At 50.5% G+C, this 23,757-nt stretch overlaps 1 protein-coding gene and 1 long non-coding RNA gene across 2 annotated transcripts in view; one reads left to right on the forward strand and one right to left on the reverse strand.

Moving 5' to 3' along the window:
• LOC142282816 (uncharacterized) overlaps nt 1-23,757 on the reverse strand; it is a 362,565-nt gene that overhangs the window by 74,935 nt on the left and 263,873 nt on the right. The window lies entirely within an intron of this gene.
• Nucleotides 19,708-23,757, forward strand: part of CYYR1 (cysteine and tyrosine rich 1) — a 160,652-nt gene continuing 156,602 nt past the window's right edge. Inside the window, exon 1 of the mRNA XM_075333046.1 lies at nt 19,708-19,983. Within this exon, the coding sequence (XP_075189161.1) occupies nt 19,848-19,983 (136 nt within the window). The 5' untranslated portion in view covers nt 19,708-19,847. The remainder of the gene's footprint in view (nt 19,984-23,757) is intronic.

Raw genomic sequence — 23,757 nt, forward strand, 5'->3', positions numbered from 1 at the left:
CACCTCCTGCTACCTCCAACTCAAAAAGATTTATAATGACCTACCCCCAAAATAACAGGGTTTTACAGGATTTTTGAAGAATGCTTGAAATATAAGCCCTATTCAAAAAATTAACCCTAGTTACAGTCAGAGCTGACGTTAGGGGGAGTCAGACTGAGCAATTTTTCAGGTACCCCATTCTATTAGTGACCCCAGCAGTTGTATTCCGAGCTTAAGATTGTTTAAGGACCTTTGATGTGACATGAGGTAATCAAAGGTCTCATAATTGTAGGAGTCATAAAAACTGAACAGGATTGGTATGCAGGACTGGCATTAGGAAGAAGGGAGAACAAACTGGTCAATTTCACAGGGCCACCATTTTCCTTGGGGACCCAGGGTTTATATTCTAATTATAGAACTGCTTAAGCACCTTTGTGACAATACATCATGTAACCAAAAGTATCTTAATTGCAGGAGTCTAAGGGTGGCTTTGCACGTTGCAATATCGCACGTGCGATGTCGGTGGGGTCAAATCGAAAGTGACGCACATCCGGCGTCACTTTCGACATTGTAGTGTGTAAATTCTAGATGATACGATTAACGAGCGGAAAAGCGTCGTTATCGTATCATCGTTGTATTCTCCAACATTTCCATAATGCCGGTGCCGCGACAGGTATGATGTAGTTCCTCGTTCCTGCGGCAGCACACATCGCTGTGTGTGAAGCCGCAGGAGTGAGGAACATCACCTTACCTGCCGCCGGCGGCTATGCGGAAGGAAGGAGGTGGGCGGGATGTTTACTTCCTGCTCATCTCCGCCCCTCCGCTTCTATTGGCCGCCTGCCGTGTGACGTCGCTCTGACGTTGTACGACCCGCCCCCTTAGGAAGGAGGCAGGACGCCGGCCAGAGCGACGTCGCACGCCAGGTGAGTGCATGTGAAGCTACCGTAGCGATAATGTTCGCTACGGCAGCTATCACAAGATATCGCTGCTGCGACGGGGGTGGGAACTATCGCGTGCGACATCGCAGCATCGGCTTGTGATGTCGCAACGTGCAAAGCCCGCCTAAAGCTGAAGAGGAGACAACATTGGAGTGTGGTTAATTAGATAGATAGATGTCACACAGGGTTTGGAAATTTAGGCTAAGGTCACACTGCGAGTAAAACGGAATGAGTGGAATGCGATAAATAATCACATTCCACTAGGACCAATGTTACTCTATAAGGCTGCTCCCATGAGCCATTTTTTTCTCAGCCCTAATTTGATCCAATTGTAGCATGCTGTATGTGGAATCCGATTAATTTTCTCTTGCACCCATACAAGTCTATGGGTGCAAGAGAAAACTCGCATTGCACTCACATTACACCGGAGTGCAGTGTGATAATCGCATCTGTGACGCCCTGGCGCCTCCAGATGGTCACACACAAATTAGACTCCCACACAACACCATCCCTCACAGGGTTACACCGAGCCGGCAAAACCCTAGTCACCCCTCCCCAGGGTAGTAAAGGCACACCAGTGGGCGGGACCAGGTGAAAAAAAACGCCCACCTAGGGGTCTAGAGAATCTGGGGCGGAAAAAGAGACAGTTCAGTTGAGAGTTCAGTTCAGTTGAGTTGACAGTGGAGAGTGCAGAGTAAGAAAGAGGAGAGGAGAAAGTGAAGTTCCAGTGGAAGCCAGAGAGGAAAGGCGTCAGGGTTTGAGCCCCAGCATGTTGGCTAGGTGGCAGACGGTGGTCCGTGTCTGTCAGAAGACGGCTGCCGGAGATCCGAGGTGGACCGGGACAGGGTAGGAGCCCGCCGGTACCGACACCAGAGAACCGACCCGGAAACCGTGCACAGAGGAGGTACTTGGACCCTGAAGCAAGGATCGGAACTACCGGCTTTGTTAATTCACCAGTTGAGGACAGGATTATAGGTCCTGTCCCAAAAGAGCAGACCAGCAGCCCACCGCGAGCGAGGGATAGGGCATCCGCCAGGGCCCCTTTAGATCCCACGGGTCAGCGTCTGCGGCCAAGGCTCCCACCCGTAGTTCTGGGAGCGAACTCTCATGTTCCACACCAGGAAGTCCAAAGAGAACTAAACCGTGCAGAGGAAAGTGACACAGACTATCACCCCGGGTAAGGGACCAGAATACACCCGGCTGCGGCGGCCGGCCACTGGCACCTTGGTTAAACGCTGGACTTGTATGATTTCTTTGACTGTGAGTACGCTAACATCCCCCGGTCCGACCGGGTGCGCCGGCCCCTGCAGCCACCATCCTCAGCACAGTGACATTGGGCCCCAGGGCATTCACCCCTACCCACGGAGGGTTAAAAACAACTAGCTGCCATCCCAACGCCCCCGGGTGCTCCCTAATAGCAGAGGTGGTACCCCATCTTACCACACGCCGTGGGTGGCGTCACAGACTATATAGAAAATCCCACATACAATCCATCCCCTTTTTATTCGAAGTGTCCGCGAGCCCCTGGGTCCGGAGATCCCTCGAGCCACACCGCGGATCCGGATCCGAGCAGCCCGGCTGCTGGCGTGGGGGCGGCACACATCAGCTGACAATGGAGAGGACAAGGAGATTAGTCCCTCCCTCTCCTCCACAGCACCTGCCTTCTCCTCCACAGCTGTGCTGTGATCGTAGGATCGGATCACAGGGGCATGACACTCAGCTTACACTCGCAGCAGAGCATCTGTGTGACATGTGTATGCCATCCGTATAACATACGTATGTAATGCCGTGCAATATTTTTCTCGCACCCATACACTTGCATTAGCAAGCCTGGTGTGATCTACGCAGCCATACGCAGCATGCTGCAATTTGATCCTCAGCACGATTAGAGGTGAGGAAAAAAATAGCAGAAGGACACTGCCTGATTGATTAACACTGGTGCGAGTGCAATCCGATGTTTTATCAGATCGCACTCATCCATAAAAATCGCAAGTGGAACCGAACTCTAAAGCCTGCTTTACACGTTGCAATTTCGCATACGATATCGTATGTGACTTGCAACGCCCCCATCGTATGTGTGGCACGTTCAATTTGTTGAACGTGCCGCACAAACGATTAACCCCCGTCACACGTACTTACCCGTCCATACGACCTTGATGTGGGTGGCGAATGTCCACTTCCTGGAGTGGGAGGGACGTTCGGCGTCACATCGACGTCACGCGGCAGCTGGCCAATAGAAGCGGAGGGGCGGAGATGAGCGGGACGTAAACATCCCACCTACCTCCTTCCTTCCGCATTGCCTGCTGGAGCCGCGGGAGGCAGGTAAGATCTGTTCAATGTTCCCGGGGTGTCACACACTGCGATGTGTGCTGCCTCGGGAACACTGAACAACCCGACGTGCAATTCGTCAGGATTCAACGACGTGTATGCGATGAACGTTTTAACGTTCAATTGCTATTGCACGTACCTGTCACACACTACAATGTACCTTACGATGCCGGATGTGCGGCACTTACGACGTGACCCTGCCGACACATCGTAAGATATATTGTAGCGTGTAAAGCGTGCTTTAGACAGGGGGCTGGGGACTTACATAAAGTACCAGCTCAGAGAGGAAATTAAAAAAGAAAAAAAAAACTCACAAGAGGAGTGCTTTAACCTATATTTGCAAAAACGTCAGTACTCGATGTGACACAATTTGTGAGTTATTCATAGAATTAAATGTTTGCTTTTTCTTTACCCAATATTGGAGGCTTGCTTCTGCATAAATACAAGAATTAAATTGTAACTGAATTACAGCAGCATTATAATCACACTTACACCCCTGGCCCTGCAGTACTAGATCAGACATATCATTGGTGCAATAAGTGCAGCTGTACAGGAGCCCAGTGAGTAAGGGGGTGCTACAAGCTGTTCTCCTACTATCCATTGGATGACAGGTAAATGTCTGAAGGAATTAATTTTATTGCTAACAATTATTTGACAATTGTTAGAGACATATAAAGGTGTCCTATATGAGGAGACATTAAATAATAAGAGGCCCATATGGTGTTTTGCTCTGGAGCCCAAAGCTATCTGTGTCAACCTGTGCTGCAGTATATCAGACTCTCTGACTCTCTTATCTCTATTCATCTCAGTTTAAGGGGTTGTCCTATCTTTTGCTAAAAGTCTACAGTAACTGACTCTTGACAGTCGGCGCACCACACACTGTCAGGATTATCCACTGCTGGCAGCTAGACCAGGTGGTTATGTGATGTATGTGATATGCATACACCCAGCCACATTCTGATTACACATGCACAGTGTCCACTGGATTGTGCCACCAACACCAGAAAATCCTGAGTGTGTGGTGTATGTGTGAAGCCCCACAGGTGTTGTATCGGTGCATACCTTCAGGGACTCCACGTAGCTGGTGCTGGTCACAGGTAGGGAATCTTCAGTTTTAATCGTGACGCCACTCTCAGTATTGCGGTCAGTGAGGACCGCCACTGCAGATTAAGGGATGCCTGGGGCTGATGGTGGGTGCAGTCGGATATAGTAGCCTCCTGAGAGTGAGGCAAGCCCCAGGGCCCGGTGTGGGTTTGTAGTACCACAAGTCGCAGAATGACTCAAACACAGTCCAAGAAGTCTTTTAACGTGTTTACTCACTGTTTGGAGGTCACGGTGAGATGCCCGGGCGACACTGTGATAACCAGGTGGAACCAGGAATTCCAGGAGGCCGTTCTGAGGGTAGCTGTCCACTCGCCTTCCTTGCACCCCTTCTGTTTTGGGAGGGTCCTTTGCTTGAAGCGTGGTAGGACCCCTCCAGGGAAGCTGTTACCACCCTGCTCCCCTCTCTCTGGCTCGTCTGCCGGCAGCGTGGCCTTGGTGGGATGGCTTCTGGCCCTGTCCCCTTATGGGCCTGGTGTGCTGCTTGGCTCAAGCTCTGTGTAGTCGTGGTGAGGGCATGAAGTACCCCCCCCAACCTGTAGGTTAAGCAGCTCTGTATGATCTGCTGCCTGTTCTGGGGACCTAGTTCCCCTTGTGTGCTCGGATACTGGGATCTCCGTACTCAGCCACCCCTCTTTCTCTGGATGCTCTTCAGGCCGACCCACAGTACTCCGTTCTCCTCCGCTTTCAGCTACAGCACTCCTCAGGACCTGTCTGCACGGGAGCTTCTCTGCTCCCCCTCCATACACTTCAACTCCTTCCTCTCGACTCCCTCACTTCCTCCTCTCTCTCTGCCCTGCTTCCTAGCAACCAGCCCCTGAACACACCCCTAGCTGGGAATTGAAAGTTAACTCCTTCTGGCTACTCAAGGGTCCCCTCTGGTGATGTGGGAGGCCTGATCACTATATGTTTGTGTGTGCACCTCATCCTGGCCTTTGGAGATTACCTGGAGGCATTGCTTCCGCATGGGTGCAATACTCTGTGGTGCCTGACCAGGTCAGGGGCGCCACATTCCCCCTTAGTTATCATCAGCACGTCCTCGGGCTGCAAAGACAAGAGAAAGAAAAAAGGTAATTACAAACTTTTCCCACACAGGGGCAATTATTTACATTTAAACATACCAGGTACCATTCCACCACCAACCACCCACATGTCCGAACCCACCCAAAAACCTCCAGGAGGTAGGTCACCGGTCCTTTTGGTAACCAGGTCTGGGCCATCACATTCCCCAGACCTTTCCTCCAATCTTCCTCTCCTGAGGGGAGTGGTGTAAGGTAGGCCCCATAAACAGGCGTACCCGCTTCCGAGTGTTGGAGGGCAGGCCCCATAAACAGGCGTGCCCCCTTGTTGGTGCAGAGCCATGCCCCTCAACAGGCAGACTCTGGGGTTGGTACCAAGAAGGCAACTTTTTACAATACAAAAGTTTGTGGTTAAAGCCAGTTCATAACCAGTGGTCTAACATTTTAAGAAGGTCTCACAATAGTCCTTGTGGGCACATTTCGCTTAAACGTTGCTTAACTATAAACAGGTTAAACATTACATTTCATACAGTCACTTTGAACTAAACTGTACTTTGTCTATAGCGTAATGGGAGCTGACCAAAGTTGCTGCGGGTTGATCTACGCAGTACTATACTGTCATCTGTCTGAGGTTGTGTCCTCCCACCCGATGTATGTGTCTCAATGTGAATTCTGGGTGTACTGGGTACTGATACCAATGCGTGGTTTTCTGCTTCAGCTACATTTGGCACTTCTAGGTTCTGAACAGGTGCTTCTAGGTCTCCTACTTCTCTAGATTGAGTGAATGTAATGACTGGAATAACAACTGCTCCATTGTATTGAGGCCAACTTGCTGGAAAATCTCCAAGCGCAGTATGGATCATCCTTTCTTTTGGTTCCTGAACTGGCAAAGGGTCGGGAATTTCTTCAGGGATTCTTAGTTGTTCAGGACATTTCTTTAAGCGATCTCTAGAAACGACAGCTGTTGTTTTTCCTCCATCTTTGCTGATAAGGCATGTCTTTTCATTGCTAAGCGTTGATGGTAACACAGTATAGGGTTCTTCTTCCCAGTGATTGTCAAGTTTATGACGCCTTCTCTTTCCCTTGAGAACTATATCTCCCGGCATCAAAGGAACAGCAGGTGCTTTTCGATTGTAGGCCTTTTCTTGTTTCTCACGCTGCTGAGTCAGGCTTCGCTCCACACACTCTTGTACTTTCTTGTATTGGGCTTGGCGGTTGGAATCCCAATCAGCACCTTGTTGATGGTCTTCAGGGGTCTCAACTCCCATTTCCAGATCTACTGGCAACCTCCCTGGTCTGGCCCTCATCAGGTATGCCGGTGTGCAGTTCGTGGAACTCACAGGGATGTTGTTATACATGTCCACTAGATCGGGCAGTTTTTCTGGCCACTGACTTCGTTCCTCCAATGGGAGCGTCTTCAGAAGATCGAGAATGATGTGGTTCATCTTCTCACACATGCCATTGGTCTGAGGATGGTAAGGCGTAGTACGGATCTTCTGGCAGCCGTATAGGTTACAAAACTCCTTAAACACTTCAGCTTCAAAGGCTGGTCCTTGGTCAGTGAGCACTTGATCTGGATAGCCATGTGGTCGACAGAAGTGTGTCTGGAAAGCTTTGGCTGCAGTTTGACCTGTCAAGTCCTTGACTGGTACTACCACCAGGAATCTGGAGTAGTGGTCAACCATAGTGAGAGCGTAGTTGTAGCCTTGTCTGCTGGGTGCCAACTTTACATGGTCCAGGGCCACGATCTCCAGGGGCCGTTTAGTTTGGATGGGCTGGAGTGGTGCTCTCTGGCGGTGCTGGTCTTTTCTTCTAAGATTGCAAGGCCCGCAGTTTCGACACCACTTCTCTAGGGCAGATCTCATGCCCACCCAGTAGAATCTTACTTTAAGTAGGGCCTCCAGTTTCTTCCAACCAAAGTGGCCTGCACCATTGTGATAGGCTTCTAGCACCATCCTCGTATCCTTCTGTGGTACAATCACTTGCCACACCTTCTCATGCGTCCTCGGGTCAATGATGCTCCTGTAAAGTTTGTCTTGATAGATGAATAATCGACCCCTCTCCTTCCATAGGTACTGTGCCTCAGGTGGGGCTCCTTTGTCAAGGCTGGCGCCAGGCTGGCTGATCAGTTTCTTTACCAAGCCTACCGCTGGATCATTTTCCTGGGTCTCCTTCCAGTTGTAGTGAGGTAGTGGGTTCAGGGTCACCTCTTGGCGGTGGGCACGCGACTGCCGACACTGTTTTGCTCCATGGCGATGGAACGCTGGCAGCTCAATCTCTTCAAGATCATCTACATCTTCACCCTCGTCTGCTAGGTGAGGCATCCTGGACAGAGCATCTGCGTTGCCGTTCTTGCGGCCAGCTCGATACTTGACAGTAAAGTCATAATTCGCCAGTCGGGCTACCCAACGCTGCTCCATGGCACCCAATTTAGCAGTATCCAAGTGGGTCAGGGGGTTGTTGTCCGTGAAGACAGTGAATTTGGTGGCTGCCAGGTAGTGCTTGAACCGCTCTGTGATAGCCCATACCATGGCCAGGAACTCTAGCTTGAATGAGCTATAATTCTCTGGGTTTCTTTCAGTAGGCCTGAGCTTCCTGCTGGCGTAAGCAATCACACGCTCTTTGCCTCCCTGCACCTGTGAAAGCACTGCTCCCAGTCCCACATTACTGGCATCCGTGTACAGTACGAATGGCAGACCGTAGTCAGGGTAGGCTAGGATCTCTTCACCCGTCAAGGCCCCTTTCATTTGTCTGAAGGAGTGTTCTTCTGCTTCTCCCCAGTGAAATGGCGGGCCGGAGATCTTTCCTTTCTTCTTTGGGTGGCCTACCAGGAGCTCTTGCAAAGGCGCTGCCATTTTCGTGTAGCCCTTGATGAACCTTCTGTAGTAGCCTACCAAGCCAAGGAACTGACGTACCTCCCGGACGGTAGTAGGTGTGGGCCATTCCTGGATGACTGTGACCTTCTCTGGGTCCGGTGCTACTCCTTCTGCACTGACCACGTGACCTAGGTACTGGACCTTTGGCTTCAGTAAATGGCACTTGGATGGTTTCAGCTTCATTCCATATCGGGATAGTGCTTCAAAGACTTCAGCCAGGTGTTTCAGGTGGTCCTCGTAGGTCTTGGAGTACACGATGACATCATCCAGGTAGAGCAGGACGGTTTCAAAGTTGAGGTGCCCTAGGCAGCATTCCATAAGCCTCTGGAAGGTCCCGGGGGCATTGCAGAGTCCAAATGGCATGCTGTTGAACTCACAGAGGCCCATTGGGGTGGTGAAGGCCGTCTTCTCCCGATCTTCCTCTGCTACAGCTACTTGCCAGTAGCCACTAGTAAGATCTAGGGTAGAAAAGTAGTTGGAGGTTTTTAAGGCAGCGAGGGATTCCTCTATCCTTGGCAAAGGGTAGGCATCCTTGTGTGTTATCTGATTTATCCGTCTGTAATCCACACACATCCTCATCGTGCCATCCTTCTTCCTCACCAGGACTAGGGGAGCTGCCCAGGGGCTGCAACTGTCCCTTATGACTCCTGCCTCCTTCATGTCCTTCAGCATGTCCTTTGTGCGCTGGTAATGGGCTGGTGGAATAGGCCTATGTCTTTCCTTAATGGGAGGATGACTGCCTGTGGGTATGTGATGTTGCACCCCTTTGATCCTACCAAAGTCTAGTGGGTTCTTACTAAAGACCTGCTCGTATTCCTGCACGACCCTGTAAACCCCATGTTTCTGGTAGTCGGGTGTAGAGTCAGTCCCCACGTGTAGTTTCTGGCACCAATCCTCTAACTGCTTTTGGGAGGTCTCGCCCTCTTTTGAGTCAGCTTGTGTCAGGGGACCTACAGGTGTTATGGCGTCATCTGAGCATGTAAACAGTTTGGCTATGGTAGCGTACCTTGGTAGTCTGGCTTCCTCCTCCCCACAGTTCAACACTCGTACAGGCACTCGTCCCTTGTGTACATCAACGACCCCCCTGGCTATCAGAATCGTGGGCCAGTGGTCTGAATGAGTGGGCTCTAGTACAGCCTGGTAATCTTGTCCTCTGAGACCTACCGCTGCTCTACACCACATCATCATTTCACTCCGTGGGGGTATCACAATGGGGTTAGAATCCATCACCCGTACACTACCAATCTCACCGCCAGTCTGTTTTACCTGTTGCTTCCTCAGAATGATTCGGATCTCCTTTTGCAAGGCTCTTTGCGACCTGCCCTCAGCACCTTCAACAATCTGGTGAAGCAACAACAACACTTCCTCTAGGCAATTTTCTATGACATTAGTGCCTAAAATCATTTGCGGGTTCCTTTCTCTAATATCAGTGTCCACAACAATCAGTCCTTGTCCCTTCATTTCCTGCCTTCCCACCTTTATGGTTACCTCTTTGACCCCGATCTGGTCTATAGGTTGTCCGTTGGCAGCATAGATGGTGAGGGAGGGGTCCGGTGGTCGGAGATCGCCGTCCGACCAAAACCTCCGATAAAGGACATGCGGGATCGTGGTGACCTGAGAGCCGGTGTCCAATAATGCCGGGGTAGGGATCCCGTCCAAGACGATGGACAGGACAGGACGTCCACCCACGTACTGATCACAGCAGCGACTTGGGCCTGATCTTCTTAATCCTGAGGACTGGCCCTCGGCCCCAGGTTTGACTCGTTTAAAGGACAGGCCCTTGCATAGTGACCTGCCTTCTGGCAACGACGACAGATGGGTTGTCCAGCTGAGTCATAGCGATCACTGCTCCTGCCTCGAGTTGGGGGACCCCTTCTCCTCCGCATCCAAGGGACGTCCTCTGGGTTGTCGGCTAGCAGGATCTGATGAGGGACTTTGGTCTCTGAGGGCAACTGCATTGCTTTCAGGATTTGTGCGACGTCCTTAGTGAGCTGCTGCACTTGGGAGGATAGCGTACTTATGGTCTCTGCTGGCGCGTTGAGTCCTTTTGCAGTCATCAGGGCCTGCGTGGAGGATTCTGCTCCTGCAGCCGTGGAACTGGCAGGGTCTGTGTCCACAGGGGGTTGGAGTGCTTTCACTGCCCGGTCTTTCAGAATGGCAAAGTCCACGTCAGGGTGTTCCAGGGACCACAGCTTCATCTGCTTCCCATCCTCAGGAGAGCGCAGGCCCCGCAGGAATTGTTCCTTCATCATCCGGTTTCCTTCCTGGTCACTGACAGGGTCCACCAGCTTGAGAGCCCGTAGTGCAGCCTGCAGCCTGAGGGCATAGTCTCTTATACTATCTTGGGGCTTCTGACGGCAGTGATAGAAGTCCGTTCTCAGCTCTCCCTCTGTGCGGTGTTCAAAAGCAGCTGCTAGTTTGGCAAAGATGGTCTCAACAGAGCTCCGGTCATCATTGGCCCAGGACTCAGCTTCCAATTCTGCTGCTCCAGTCAATTGTCCCAGCACCACAGCGGCCCTCTGTTTACCAGTCATCGCGTGCATGTCTAGCAGGGTGTTGATCTTTTTCTTAAACCCGGTCAGCGTGTCTATTTTACCGGCGTATTGAGGCAGCCATTGCGCCCCTGGGGCATACAACAAGGACACTGGCATTATGGGGGCGACCTCGGCCGGCGCAGCTGCGACCGCGGCACCGGCACCAGGCGCTGCGGCGTCCAGCGCGACAGGGGCTGGCATCGCTTGGGCTGCGTCGCCCTGACCAGGGGCATTACCTCCTGCAGCGTCCATTTTTCTTCAGAAATCTGCGCGCTCCCTTTCCACTTCCTGGGTCAGAACGCTCTCTGAATTGTGGGGATTCTGGGGCGGCCACACCTCTTCGTGGGCGGTGCTCTTCTCCCTCGCGCGGGCTGCAGCGCGCGCTTTTGAAGATGGCAATATGGCGGCGGTTCAATTTTTGCGGTCGGACCTCTGAGGCACACGGTCACCTGTCTGAACAGGTCTAGTCCTTATCCTGTTCGTGACGCCAGAAGATGTGAAGCCCCACAGGTGTTGTATCGGTGCATACCTTCAGGGACTCCACGTAGCTGGTGCTGGTCACAGGTAGGGAATCTTCAGTTTTAATCGTGACGCCACTCTCAGTATTGCGGTCAGTGAGGACCGCCACTGCAGATTAAGGGATGCCTGGGGCTGATGGTGGGTGCAGTCGGATATAGTAGCCTCCTGAGAGTGAGGCAAGCCCCAGGGCCCGGTGTGGGTTTGTAGTACCACAAGTCGCAGAATGACTCAAACACAGTCCAAGAAGTCTTTTAACGTGTTTACTCACTGTTTGGAGGTCACGGTGAGATGCCCGGGCGACACTGTGATAACCAGGTGGAACCAGGAATTCCAGGAGGCCGTTCTGAGGGTAGCTGTCCACTCGCCTTCCTTGCACCCCTTCTGTTTTGGGAGGGTCCTTTGCTTGAAGCGTGGTAGGACCCCTCCAGGGAAGCTGTTACCACCCTGCTCCCCTCTCTCTGGCTCGTCTGCCGGCAGCGTGGCCTTGGTGGGATGGCTTCTGGCCCTGTCCCCTTATGGGCCTGGTGTGCTGCTTGGCTCAAGCTCTGTGTAGTCGTGGTGAGGGCATGAAGTACCCCCCCCAACCTGTAGGTTAAGCAGCTCTGTATGATCTGCTGCCTGTTCTGGGGACCTAGTTCCCCTTGTGTGCTCGGATACTGGGATCTCCGTACTCAGCCACCCCTCTTTCTCTGGATGCTCTTCAGGCCGACCCACAGTACTCCGTTCTCCTCCGCTTTCAGCTACAGCACTCCTCAGGACCTGTCTGCACGGGAGCTTCTCTGCTCCCCCTCCATACACTTCAACTCCTTCCTCTCGACTCCCTCACTTCCTCCTCTCTCTCTGCCCTGCTTCCTAGCAACCAGCCCCTGAACACACCCCTAGCTGGGAATTGAAAGTTAACTCCTTCTGGCTACTCAAGGGTCCCCTCTGGTGATGTGGGAGGCCTGATCACTATATGTTTGTGTGTGCACCTCATCCTGGCCTTTGGAGATTACCTGGAAGCATTGCTCCCGCATGGGTGCAATACTCTGTGGTGCCTGACCAGGTCAGGGGCGCCACATATGTATGTTGTGAGGAATCAGAAGTCTGATGTAGCGTAGAATCGGTGCAGACTTTCAGGAAAAGGACAACCCCTTTAAATCTGTATTAGGCTATTGTGAAGCCCCGCCGGTGCTGTATCGGTGCATACCTTCAGGGACTCCACGTAGCTGGTGCTGGTCACAGGTAGGGAATCTTCGGTTTTGATCGTGACGCCACTCTCAGTATTGCGGTCAGTGGGGACCGCCACTGCAGGTTAGGGGACGCCTGGGGCTGATGGTGTGTGCAGTTAGTTGGAATAGCCTCCTGAGAGTGAGGCAAGCCCCAGGGCCCGGTGTAGGTTTGTAGTACCACAAGTCGCAGAATGACTCACACAGGCAGAACTGTCTTTCAAGGGCTTTACTCACATTTGATGGCAGGGTGAGTAGCCCGGGCGTAGCTGAGATGAACCAGATGGGAACCAGGTATCCTTCAGGCTGACTTTATGAGGGTGACTACTGACTCGCCTTCCTTAGCCCTTGGTGGTTTGGGGTGACCCCGACTTTTAGTCCCTATGGGGGTCGCCCAGGGAAGATGCTGCAGCCTCTCTCCCCCTTTTGTTTGCCGTTTGCTTGTTCCCCGGACCAGGCCACTCCAGCTTCTTGCCTCCTGTGACCTATGGGCCCTCACTGCGGTTACGTGGCTGCGGCTTTTGTGGTGTTGTGGTGTGGGCTTTGAGAGCCCCACACCGGCAGGTTTAGCAGAAGAAAGCTGGATCTATCTTCGCTTCGGGATCTGCCGCCCGGTTGGGCCTGGTGCTCTCTAGCAGTCTCCTTACTTCCCACTCCGTGCTTTCTCTCTAGCTGAAGCTGGCTTTCAGGCAGCACTCCTAGTTGACCGTTCTCCCCCGTCAGTAGCCACTGCGCGGGCGCTGTTAGACAGCATCAACCCCACAGGTCTGCTCCTCACTGAGCCCTCTGGAGTTCTCCTCTAACTGACTCACTGCTCCTCCTCTCCTGTTCTTGCCTACGCCACCTAGCAACCAGATTCTCTTACCACACCCCTTGAGAGGAGATGGAGGCTTTTGGCCCCCTCCACTATTCCAGTGAAGGTCAAGGCTTTTCCCCCTCCTGGGATCCCCAGGGGTCCTCTCATGGGTACATGTGTGAGACCTGATCACTATGCGCCTGTGTACCACACCCCTGTCAGCCTTCTGGATTACCTGTATTGTACTGTCCCCAGCATGGGTGCAGTACTCAGTGGTGCCTGACCAGGTCAGGGGCGCCACACTATGTGTACATGTTGAGGGATTTTTTACCTCAGTGTTTGTGGCCAAAACTAGGAGTGAGTAAAAAATACAGAAGTGGTGCCCGTGTTTCTATTATACTTTTCCACTGATTGTTCCACTCCTGGTTTTGGCTACAAACACTGAGGTAAAAAACTCACCAAATACTCAATATGTGCATGTGGCCTTATACTTTATGTCACACACTAGTCTTTAATTCTATGCTATCACATGCTAGCTGTAATATTTATACAATGTTTTATGGCTCTCTTTACGTCTCTGGCTGAGCTCTAATGTCCCACTGCAGGGGAGTGCAGTCCCTACTAAGGACGTTGCTTCACTGTGACTTTCAGATTGTGTTGTACTGTGGCTTTAAGAGACTGGTTCACTAGCAGAGCATAATGGTATGGCCCAGGTCTCCTGCTGCTGGAGCTGATGTGGTCTGATCAGAGAGAAGAGAAGCAGGAAGTGGGACAGTGTGGATTCAAGGATGTGCTGAGGGATAGATTTAGGAGAGTCGGGATCTAGCCTGCCAGAGATCCCTGCCTGAGAAGCCCAGATGTCCAGCAAAATTTGGGGAAAAAAAGTCCTGCATCGCCCTCCATGAGTGAAGTGCGCAACACCGTACCAATAATCCCCAGAGCAGACCGGTCCTGCGGACGGAGCCGAGAGTGAGTGCCCGGGTACGGCGGTGACTCGGTGAAAGAACCAGTATTGGCCTCCATAGTGAGAGTGCAGTATCCGCACGGTTCCTTTAGAGGAGACCAGCCAGGTTAGTGGATACAGTAGGATTGATTAATGTTGTACATGTGCATATCGTTATATTGCTATTTGAACTTGTATTGCTTACGGTACTAGTTGTGGCGACCTGGGCCATCCACCTCAGATAAAATTCTACACTGTTGTATCTGGAGTTGTCTCTTTTATCGTTTGTTCCTTTTTGTCCCTATCCCGCTGCTGCTCTGCAGTTTACATTTGTTACCTTGATAAATAAACTTTCTTCTTGCTTTACCCGTTAAGTTTGTTGTCGCGGGCAGAGGATAGGATGCTGCGCTCACCCACTGCTCGGGTCCGGCTGCTGCTGCTGCTCGCTCGGTCAGTGGCTCGAGCGGTGGGCCGGATCCCGGGGACTCGAGCGGCGCTCCTCGCCCGTGAGGGAAAGGGGTGGTTTGGTTTAGGTACATTGTCCATGACAGGGGGTTTTTGGTGGTCCCGGGCCCAGTGGTGGAGGTCGGAAGGCGGGTTGCGGGGCCTGGCCGGGTGCAGGGTCGCGGGGCAGCGCAGTGCCAGACGGCACGGTGGTACTTACTCAGCCAGTAACGCACACGGAGTCTCTGGTAAAACAAAAGGCTGGATGGACGAGTCCCACAGACGGCTGCGGCGGTCACTCCCGGTAGGTTGGCGGTAACTGTCTCTCCCTGCACCTGTGTTCTGTTCTCGGCCCCAATGGCTTCCCACTGATAGCCCGCTCCCCAGCGGTATGTTGGCTAAGGGACACCTTCCTTTGTCCGCAGGCTCTGGCCCTGGGAGCTCTAGCTCTGGCGGTAGCTTTCTCTCCCTCACGGTGTGGACGGTTGCCTTCAGTCGGGTCTTTACTGCTGGGAAACCCCGGAGGGGTTTGTGGTGAGGTTGGGACACCACCGCTTCTCTGTACGGGGATCCCGGGAGCGTTGACAGGGAGCAGCTGAGATGTTTTCTCCCCTCCGTGGGTAGGGGGGTTTTTGGTGGTCCCGGGGCCCGGTGGTGGAGGTCGGAAGGTGGGTTGCGGGGCCTGGCCGGGTGCAGGGTCGCGGGGCAGCGCAGTGCCAGACGGCACGGTGGTACTTACTCAGCCAGTAACGCACACGGAGTCTCTGGTAAAACAAACGGCTGGATGGACGAGTCCCACAGACGGCTGCGGCGGTCACTCCCGGTAGGTTGGCGGTAACTGTCTCTCCCTGCACCGGTGTTCTGTTCTCGGCCCCAATGACTTCCCACTAATAGCCCGCTCCCCAGCGGTATGTTGGCTAAGGGATCCCTTCCTTTGCCCGCAGGCTCTGGCCCTGGGAGCTCTAGCTCTGGCGGTAGCTTTCTCTCCCTCACGGTGTGGACGGTTGCTTTCAGTCGGGTCTTTACTGCTGGGAAACCCCGGAGGTTCGCGTCGCTGACGGATTTGACCGGTTTTACGGCGACTCCTAGCCTGGTCGGGGTCCGTAGGCCCTGCCGGATGGTGCTGGCTTCTCTTCGCTCTCCGATCCGGTACCGGCGGGCCACCGCCCGTCCCCGGTTCTTACGGTTGTGCATCAATCGGCCTCTCCTGCAGACGGTCACCCCCGTCTGCCAACCTTGCTGTCAGGTGCCCGGGCCATGTACCCGGACACGGTCAGTCTGCTCCTCTACTACCACTTCCTCGCACTTTGACTTCCCTAACTGAACTGCCTTCCTTTTCCCGCCTCCAGGACTGTGAACTCCTCAGTGGGTGGAGCCAACCGCCTGGCTCCGCCCCACCTGGTGTGGACATCAGCCCCTGGAGGGAGGCAACAAGGATTTGTGTCTGACCTTGATGTTCCTAACCGGGGTGTGGGGTGTGTTGTCGCAGTACCTGTGACGTCCTGGCTTGTCCAGGGTGCCACACTGTCTTATACTGTGACTTCCTCTGCAGAGCGGAGGGCCCTCGGTCCATGCTTCACCACTACTATACAGATATCCAGTAAAATGGCTGCCGCACTCCTTGCCTCAGCTTTTATATACGTGTGCCGCCCCGTGGCTCCGTTACCTTCAGGTCATCTCCGGGTCTTCAGGGACGGCGCGTCCTGGGTCCTTCTGGTCACAGATAGGTTGACTTCTATAGGATTCGTGACGCCACTCTCGGTATTGCGGTCAGGGCGACCGTCACTGCAGATTAGGGGATGCCTGGGGCTGATGTTGAATGCAGTTAGATATAGTAGCTTCCCGAGAGTGAGGCTGGCCACAGGGCCCAGTTTGGGTGTGTGGAACCGCAGGTCGCAGAATGACTCAAACGCACAGCAAGAATGTCTTTCAGGGTGTTTACTCACTTTCAGGTGGCAGGGGTGAGTAACCCGGGCGAAGCTGTGATGAACAGGTGGTACCAGGAATTCCTTCAGGCTGACTTGTGAGGGTGGCTACTGACTCGCCTTCCTTAGCCCTTGTGTTTTTGTGGTGACCCAGACTTGTAGTCCTACGGGGTCACCCAGGGAAGTTGCTTCTGCCTGTTCTCTCTTTTTTCGGCCTGTCTGTTTGTAGCCTGGACCAGGTCACTCCGGCTGCTTGCCTCTTGTGAACCATGGGCCCTCTCGTTGCTACGTGGCTCTGGACTCTGTGGTGTTATGGTGGAGGGTATGAAGTACCCCCACCTGCAGGTTTGGCATGCCAACTGAATGGGACCCTGCTCTGGGGACCTGTAACCCCGTGTGGCCTGGTCCTCTCCTGGCAGTCCCCGTCCTCACCACCCCTTTGCACTCCAGCCTTGGGTGGATTTCGGGCGGCATTACCAGGTGACCGTTTTCCTCCGTCAGTAACCACTGCACCTGCGGTGTCTGACTAGTGACAGCCTGCAGGGTCTCCTTGCGACTGCTCTCCCTGAGGTTCACTTCAGACTGATCCGACTCACTACTCCCTCCCCTCTGTACCTGCCTATGCAACTTAGCAAGCAGGCTCTCTACCACACCCCTTGAGTGGAGATGGAGGCCACGCCCCCTCCTGGATTACCCAGGGGTCCCTTCAAATGTCAATGTGGTTGACCTGATTACTATGCGCCTGTGTAACCACACCCCGGTCAGCCTTTTGGATTACCTGTGTTGTACTGCTCCCAGCATGGGTGCAGTACTCAGTGGTGCCTGATCAGGTCAGGGGCTCCACATATGCTATGATTGTCTCCTCTGACTGGCTGTGGAATAACATGTGATGTGATAGCTGAAAGGCATTATGGGGAAACCCGCCTGAGATCATATGATCTTGCATAATGGTGGTGATCATTAATGTGATTGGTGTGAAACAAGGATATTGTTCGAATTGATGGCCTCCAAGAATTTCTTAATATTAGCCTAGATCCATTTGTCTCCATGGCCAACTGAAGAGTGAAGCTGTGCAGAATAGTGCTGCACCATATGGTAATCTCGTGAACCTGAGTGGTACCCATAGAAATATAATAACACAACACTTTCCTGTTACAATTAAAGCAATGACATTTAAGAAGTGACAGAAAAAAAAGCCATTGTTCAGTCTTGTAGCGTTCGCGGGGCGTGGACGCACTGGATAAATGCACCGATCTCTGACCTGTAGGAGTGTACCTGAATGGCTACCAAGATTTCACTAAACCACAGGAGGTGGGGTTAGGCTTATGCTGGTAGGTAGCAGCCAGGGGATCTTTGTACCTCGGCAGTTGGCGCCAGAGGTACGGACCCTGACAGTCTCTATAATGGCAGATTCAGCCGGGATGGCTGATTCAGCAGGCTTGGCTGATACAGAGGAATGCATCAGTGATTTCAGTGAATACAGCTGGTATGGATAGCTGCAGCAGTGGGTTGAGCAAATACAAATGTTATGGGTAGTTGCAACAGCGGATTCGGCAGATACAGCTGGTATGGATAGTTGCAGAAGTGGTTACGTCAGGTACTGAAACACACAATGTGGCACACAGCAGCACAATAGCAGCGGCAACACAAGGGACCTAACAACTAGCAATGTATGTACCACGTTGCCCAGGCACCTCCCTTAACACTAGAAGTCCCAGAGAGGGGTCATTTAACATTTCAACTTTTAGAACCCAGAGATGGGTCGAATGACCTAAAAGGATTTTAGCTAACATACTATATTCACCGTCTTTTGTTCTGTAATTAAGGCCATTACTGTCGCACCACAGGAGGTTGTTGTTTTTCCATTGAGTTTAGCCATTTATTTCTAGTTAGTTCTATTCAGTTTATTGTAGTTAATAATATAATTGACTAAGGGTCATTTGACCCTCTTTCGGGACTTCAGGGGGGAGCTCGAAATTTCTGGGACTTCTAGTGTTAAGGGGAAGGTGCCTTAAGTACCTAGTGCCACTCAGCCATAGGCTGAGAGGTACTTCTGGATTAGGGTGCACTGGCCCTGTAAGAAAAAGTGAGCTCCCAGGAGGCCTGTGCGGCGTGTGCAGGCCCTGGGAGTCAGCAGCAGGAGATGGGGAAGGAGCAGCCACCGCTCAATGGCCGGGAATGTGGCAGTGCCAGTGTCCCCACCAGGGGTGGGGGGCAGGACAATGCGGGTGATTACAAGCTCAAGTTCCCTAAAAAAAAACAATAAAAAAATGTAAAAAATAAAAAATATTTAAAAAAAAGTTGACAACCCACCCATAATATAAGTAAAAATAGAAAAATATATTTAGTTTCACAGCGTGTTTAACTGTCCAAACAAATATTTATCCCATATTCTGGATTGTGAAATGAAATACAATTGAAATGATAGAACTTCTGCTTTTTGGTGTTTTCTCCTTCCAAAAAAGTGAAAAAGCAAAGAACAGAAAGTTCCCTGGACCCCAAAATGATGAAAGTCACAATTTGTACTATAAAAAAAGAAAAAAAAAAACGTATTACAACTGTATTGCGCAAAAAATATAAAAAATAGCAAGAAGGAAAAGTTGAAAATGATTGGGTCACCCAAAGGCCCACATGAGTCTGGAGAAGCCGGTCAAGTCTTGTACATTTTTGCTATTAATTTATAATATCTATTTCAAAACAAGAAATGCTGGATGGGCGCAAACACGGATGAAAAGAAGATATAGACAAAACTTCACAACTGATTCCCGCTAAGAAATTCAAAGAATTTTTCTAAAACTTAAAAATGCAAATTTTTTAATTGAAAAATATCTCAAAGTTTTTGAAAAATTTCATAAATGAGAAGATAAAAAAAATAGTTTTGCCAGTTGGTTAAAGATGAAAATTGACATCTACTTCATTGTACGTAACAGATAAGGGAATGTTATTAACTTTTTACAAAGAGAGATGGAGGCGCCTGGAGGATATCACACACAGAGCTGTATCTTTAAAAGGAAAAAAAAAAACAACACTTGCCACCCACCAAGCAGAAATGTGAAATCTGAGAATGGAGGCACCAGGAAAAGCTATTGGAATACAAGAGGAAGGAGCAGGGAATTCTCACACACAAAGAAAATCTGTGGGGGGGGACACAGCGGCTTCACAGCTCTGTATGAAGGAGGCTGCTGGTGACAAGGACACAGTCACATCCAGATACTGATTGAGCTTATTGTGTATTATATGACGTTGACTCCAGCTTGGATTTGCGCTCATCCTCGAAGAAACTCGTTGCCTCCAAAGTTTTGGATGGACACAACTAGGGCAACCGGCCACACGAGTGTGCGGACAGCACTGCTGCTCTCAGCTATCGGCACAGGTAAGCCCTCCGCACTCTTCCTTTCTTTGTTACTTCGCTAATTAACTTTGTTGGTGGTGAGATGTAGGAGAGATGAATTTGTCATTAACTCCACTTTAAGATAACGCAATATCTACTACAATATATTTTTGTTGTTTTTTGTTTGTTCGGATTTTTTAACCCAAATTGAAAAAAAAAAGTATCTCTTTGGCCACTGACAAACTCGGCTCTGCTACATGTGCGCTTTGTGATTTCGCAATATATTTTGATCCATCTGACTCAACATCTGCTGACAATATGAAAAGCCTGGTCATATGAGACGCAATACACATGGACGTAGGATGAGTTTGTCATTCGGCACAAATGTGTGCATTGAGATAAACCAACAGTTTATGGTTGATGACCATTTTTTTTTCTTTCATTGGCATTCATGACATATTCAGCTCTACTACATCTGTACGTGCAGAGAGTAGTAATATAAGAGACGTATACAGTACTTGGTAATGTGGGGGAGGGTGCAAATACTTTTTCAAAAAATAGATTAATGAAAAATTAACAACATAACTTCAGAACCAAGTTCCACTTACGCTCATCGTTAAAACATTTCAAACAGTTTCCGAATGTATATTAAAAACTTTTTTGGAAGTCAATTCAAAAACTTAAGTTAAAAAATTAATTAATTAAAAAAAATGTCATTGAAGCTGATAAGGGGAAGCATTGAAAAGTTTGTCATTCACTTGCATAACTTATGAGATTGTGACTAGCGATGATCGAATACCTCAAATATTCGACTTCGCGAATATTTGACGAATAGGTTGCCGCTATTCGACTATTTGCGAATACTCGATGCGCAATCTATGAGAAACCCGAATAACAACTAATTGGAACTATTCGGACTTCCCATAGACTTACATTGCGCATCGAATATTCGCATAGCGGCGACCTATTCGTTGGATATTCACGAAGCCGAATATTTGAGGTATTCAATCATCCCTAATCGTGACGTTTATGTTCAAAGCAATAATAATACAGGATGTGTATTGGGTTTCGGTAGTATAAGGGTAGTAGGAATCTACACGTTAGGTGATAAATGTATCATTGGTGGTGGTGTTACAGCTAAGACCCCCACTGATCCCGAGAAACAGGGTCCCAAAGTCAGTGTGAATGGAGTGGTATTGCGTATGCGCGATTGTGAACAAAGCAATGGTCACACGTGCACACTACCACTCCATTCACACTGGACCCCCTTTGCTGTGATCATTGAGGGACCCAACAGCCAGTCCTCCAGTGATAAATGCTTTTTGTAGTGTCATCGACACAGGCTGTCATTGCAGTCCTGCACAGGCGCACTTTGATCTGCCCTGCAGATCAAAGAACTGTAATGCGCAGTCAAAAGGAAAGGTTAAAGACCACCCACGCATGCGCACTACAATACATTGATCTGCCATGATCAGGACAGAGAAGTGCACTTGTGCAGGTCCACAATGTTGGCTTGTGTGGATGATGTAAGAAATGTCATCCATACTGGTCTGGGTAGAAGGATAACGGCGATCGTAGCAGAGAGGAGGCGCCGGACCGTAGACTAGTGACACCCACCGGACCGCCCCCTAGGTGAGTATTATAAAAGTAATTTTTACGTTCTACAGAGCGGCCTTGGCTCTTATATACAGTATTCTAGAACCCGGTTTACAGTGTGTCCACCCATATCCTGTACACTGCCATTAACTTGAGAACGGTGGCAGCTATAGGTATAGTGAAGTAGCCATGCGCTACGCAATGAAACCACCTATAGCACCACCTGGTGGAAAACAACGGATTTAGCATTTTTATCTTGGAAACGGAACGAGATAGAGAAAAAAGTGAATTAAAAAATTGTAGAGCATCATCAATTCAATACGAATCGACACCTTGCATACAGAAATGCTATGATATGAAACCCATGACCCCCAAAAAACATTGAATGCTGGTCACGCATATGGCGCTCATTTAACTTTGATGCTCAACGTGGCCACCGTCAGCTGCAATGCACATCTGGACTCTGGACAGCATACTGTATCTTGCTGCATGTTGTGCAATATGGTAAGTGACACGTTTGCACAAGCATCTGTGATACGTCGTTGTAGGTCCTGCAATGTTGTTGGAGGGGTCGCATACACCTGCTGTTTTATGTGACTTCACAGAAAGAAGTCCAATGGGGTCAGGTCAGGTGAGCGTGGAGGCCACTCCACACAGCCACCCTACCAAATGACTTGTAGGAAGGTCTCCATGAGGTATCGCTTCACGTCCAAAGCCTTGTGAGTTGTATACATTCTAATCATAGCATTTCTGTATGCAAGGTGTCGATTCATATTGAATTGATGATGCCCTACAACTTTGTAATTCACTTTTTTTCTCTATCTGGTTCCGTTTTCAAAATAAAAATGCTAACTCCATTGTTTTCCACCAGGTGGTGCTATAGGTGGTTTCATTGCGTAGCGCATGGATACTTTACTATACCTAGACACCACTTCTATGCCTATAGCTGCAGCCGTTCTCAAGTTAATGGCGGTGGACAGGATATGGGTGGGCACACTGTATAAGAGCCCACTGGTGGTGGCCACAGCTTATAGTCACCAAATCCGCTGATAGGTTCCCTTTAAGGAAATAAGACCAAATTAAAATAATTACACAAAAAATATATTATTATATTTGTCCTTTGTTTGAGAACATTCCTAATTGTTTCTTTCTGCTCAGTTTATGTTTCTGTATTATCATATTTTCTGTATTATTGAATGATTTAAGAATGTCGTTGAGATTACAATAGGGTCAGACGTTCAAAGGAACAGACACAGAGCGAGCACATAGCAGACGGAAACAACGAGCTGGTATACACACCGGCAGACTGATTGCAGTACCAGCTGCTAGAACTATTGCCGGACAGCTGTATACACAGAAGAAAGCTGGAGACTGGAGTATATGCATTTGGCTGTTGACAGTATTATTTACTACTAGTAAGAAGCAAACATGGCTAATGCAGAGAAATGCCTTAATGGAGATATCCACTACTATAACATTGATGCTGGGCCATCCATGTCTGATTGACCGGGGTCTGACATCCGGCATCCCCCCAATCAGCTGTTCTCAGTGGCAGCCGAAAATGCTCTCTTCCGGAGTTGCCCCGTCTTCTGATAGCAACCTCAGCTGGGTACTGCACATCCGCCTCCCATTCAGATCCATAGGAGGTGGCTGTGCAGTACCTGACTGCAGTCACTATCAGAAGACGGGGCGGCTCCGGAACTGAGCACTTCCGCCAACCTGCTTCCACCAACAGCTGATCATTGGGGGTGTCGGGTTTTGGTCCCCGTCAGATCAGACATTGATGACCTATCCTAAAGGTACCGTCACACTTAGCGACGCTCCAGCGATCCCACCAGCAACCTGACCTGGCAGGAATCGCTGGAGCATCGCTACATGGGTTGCTGGTGAGCTGTCACACAGGCAGATCTCATCAGCAACCAGTGACCAGTCCCCAGCCAGCATCGACACGTGGAAGCGATGCTGCGCTTGATAACTAAGGTAAATATCGGGTAACCAACCCGATATTTACCTTGGTTACCAGCGCACACCGCTTAGCGCTGGCTCCCTGCACTCCTAGCCAGAGTACACATCGGGTTAATTACCCGATGTGCAGTCTGGCTATGTGTGCAGGGAGCAGGGAGCCAGCACTGACAGCGTGAGAGCAGCGGACGCTGGTAACGAAGGTAAATATCGGGTAACCAAGGAAAGGGCTTCTTGGTTACCCGATATGTACATTGG

This window comes from Anomaloglossus baeobatrachus, chromosome 2 (assembly GCF_048569485.1).
Source record: "Anomaloglossus baeobatrachus isolate aAnoBae1 chromosome 2, aAnoBae1.hap1, whole genome shotgun sequence".
Taxonomy (NCBI): Eukaryota; Metazoa; Chordata; class Amphibia; order Anura; family Aromobatidae; genus Anomaloglossus; species Anomaloglossus baeobatrachus.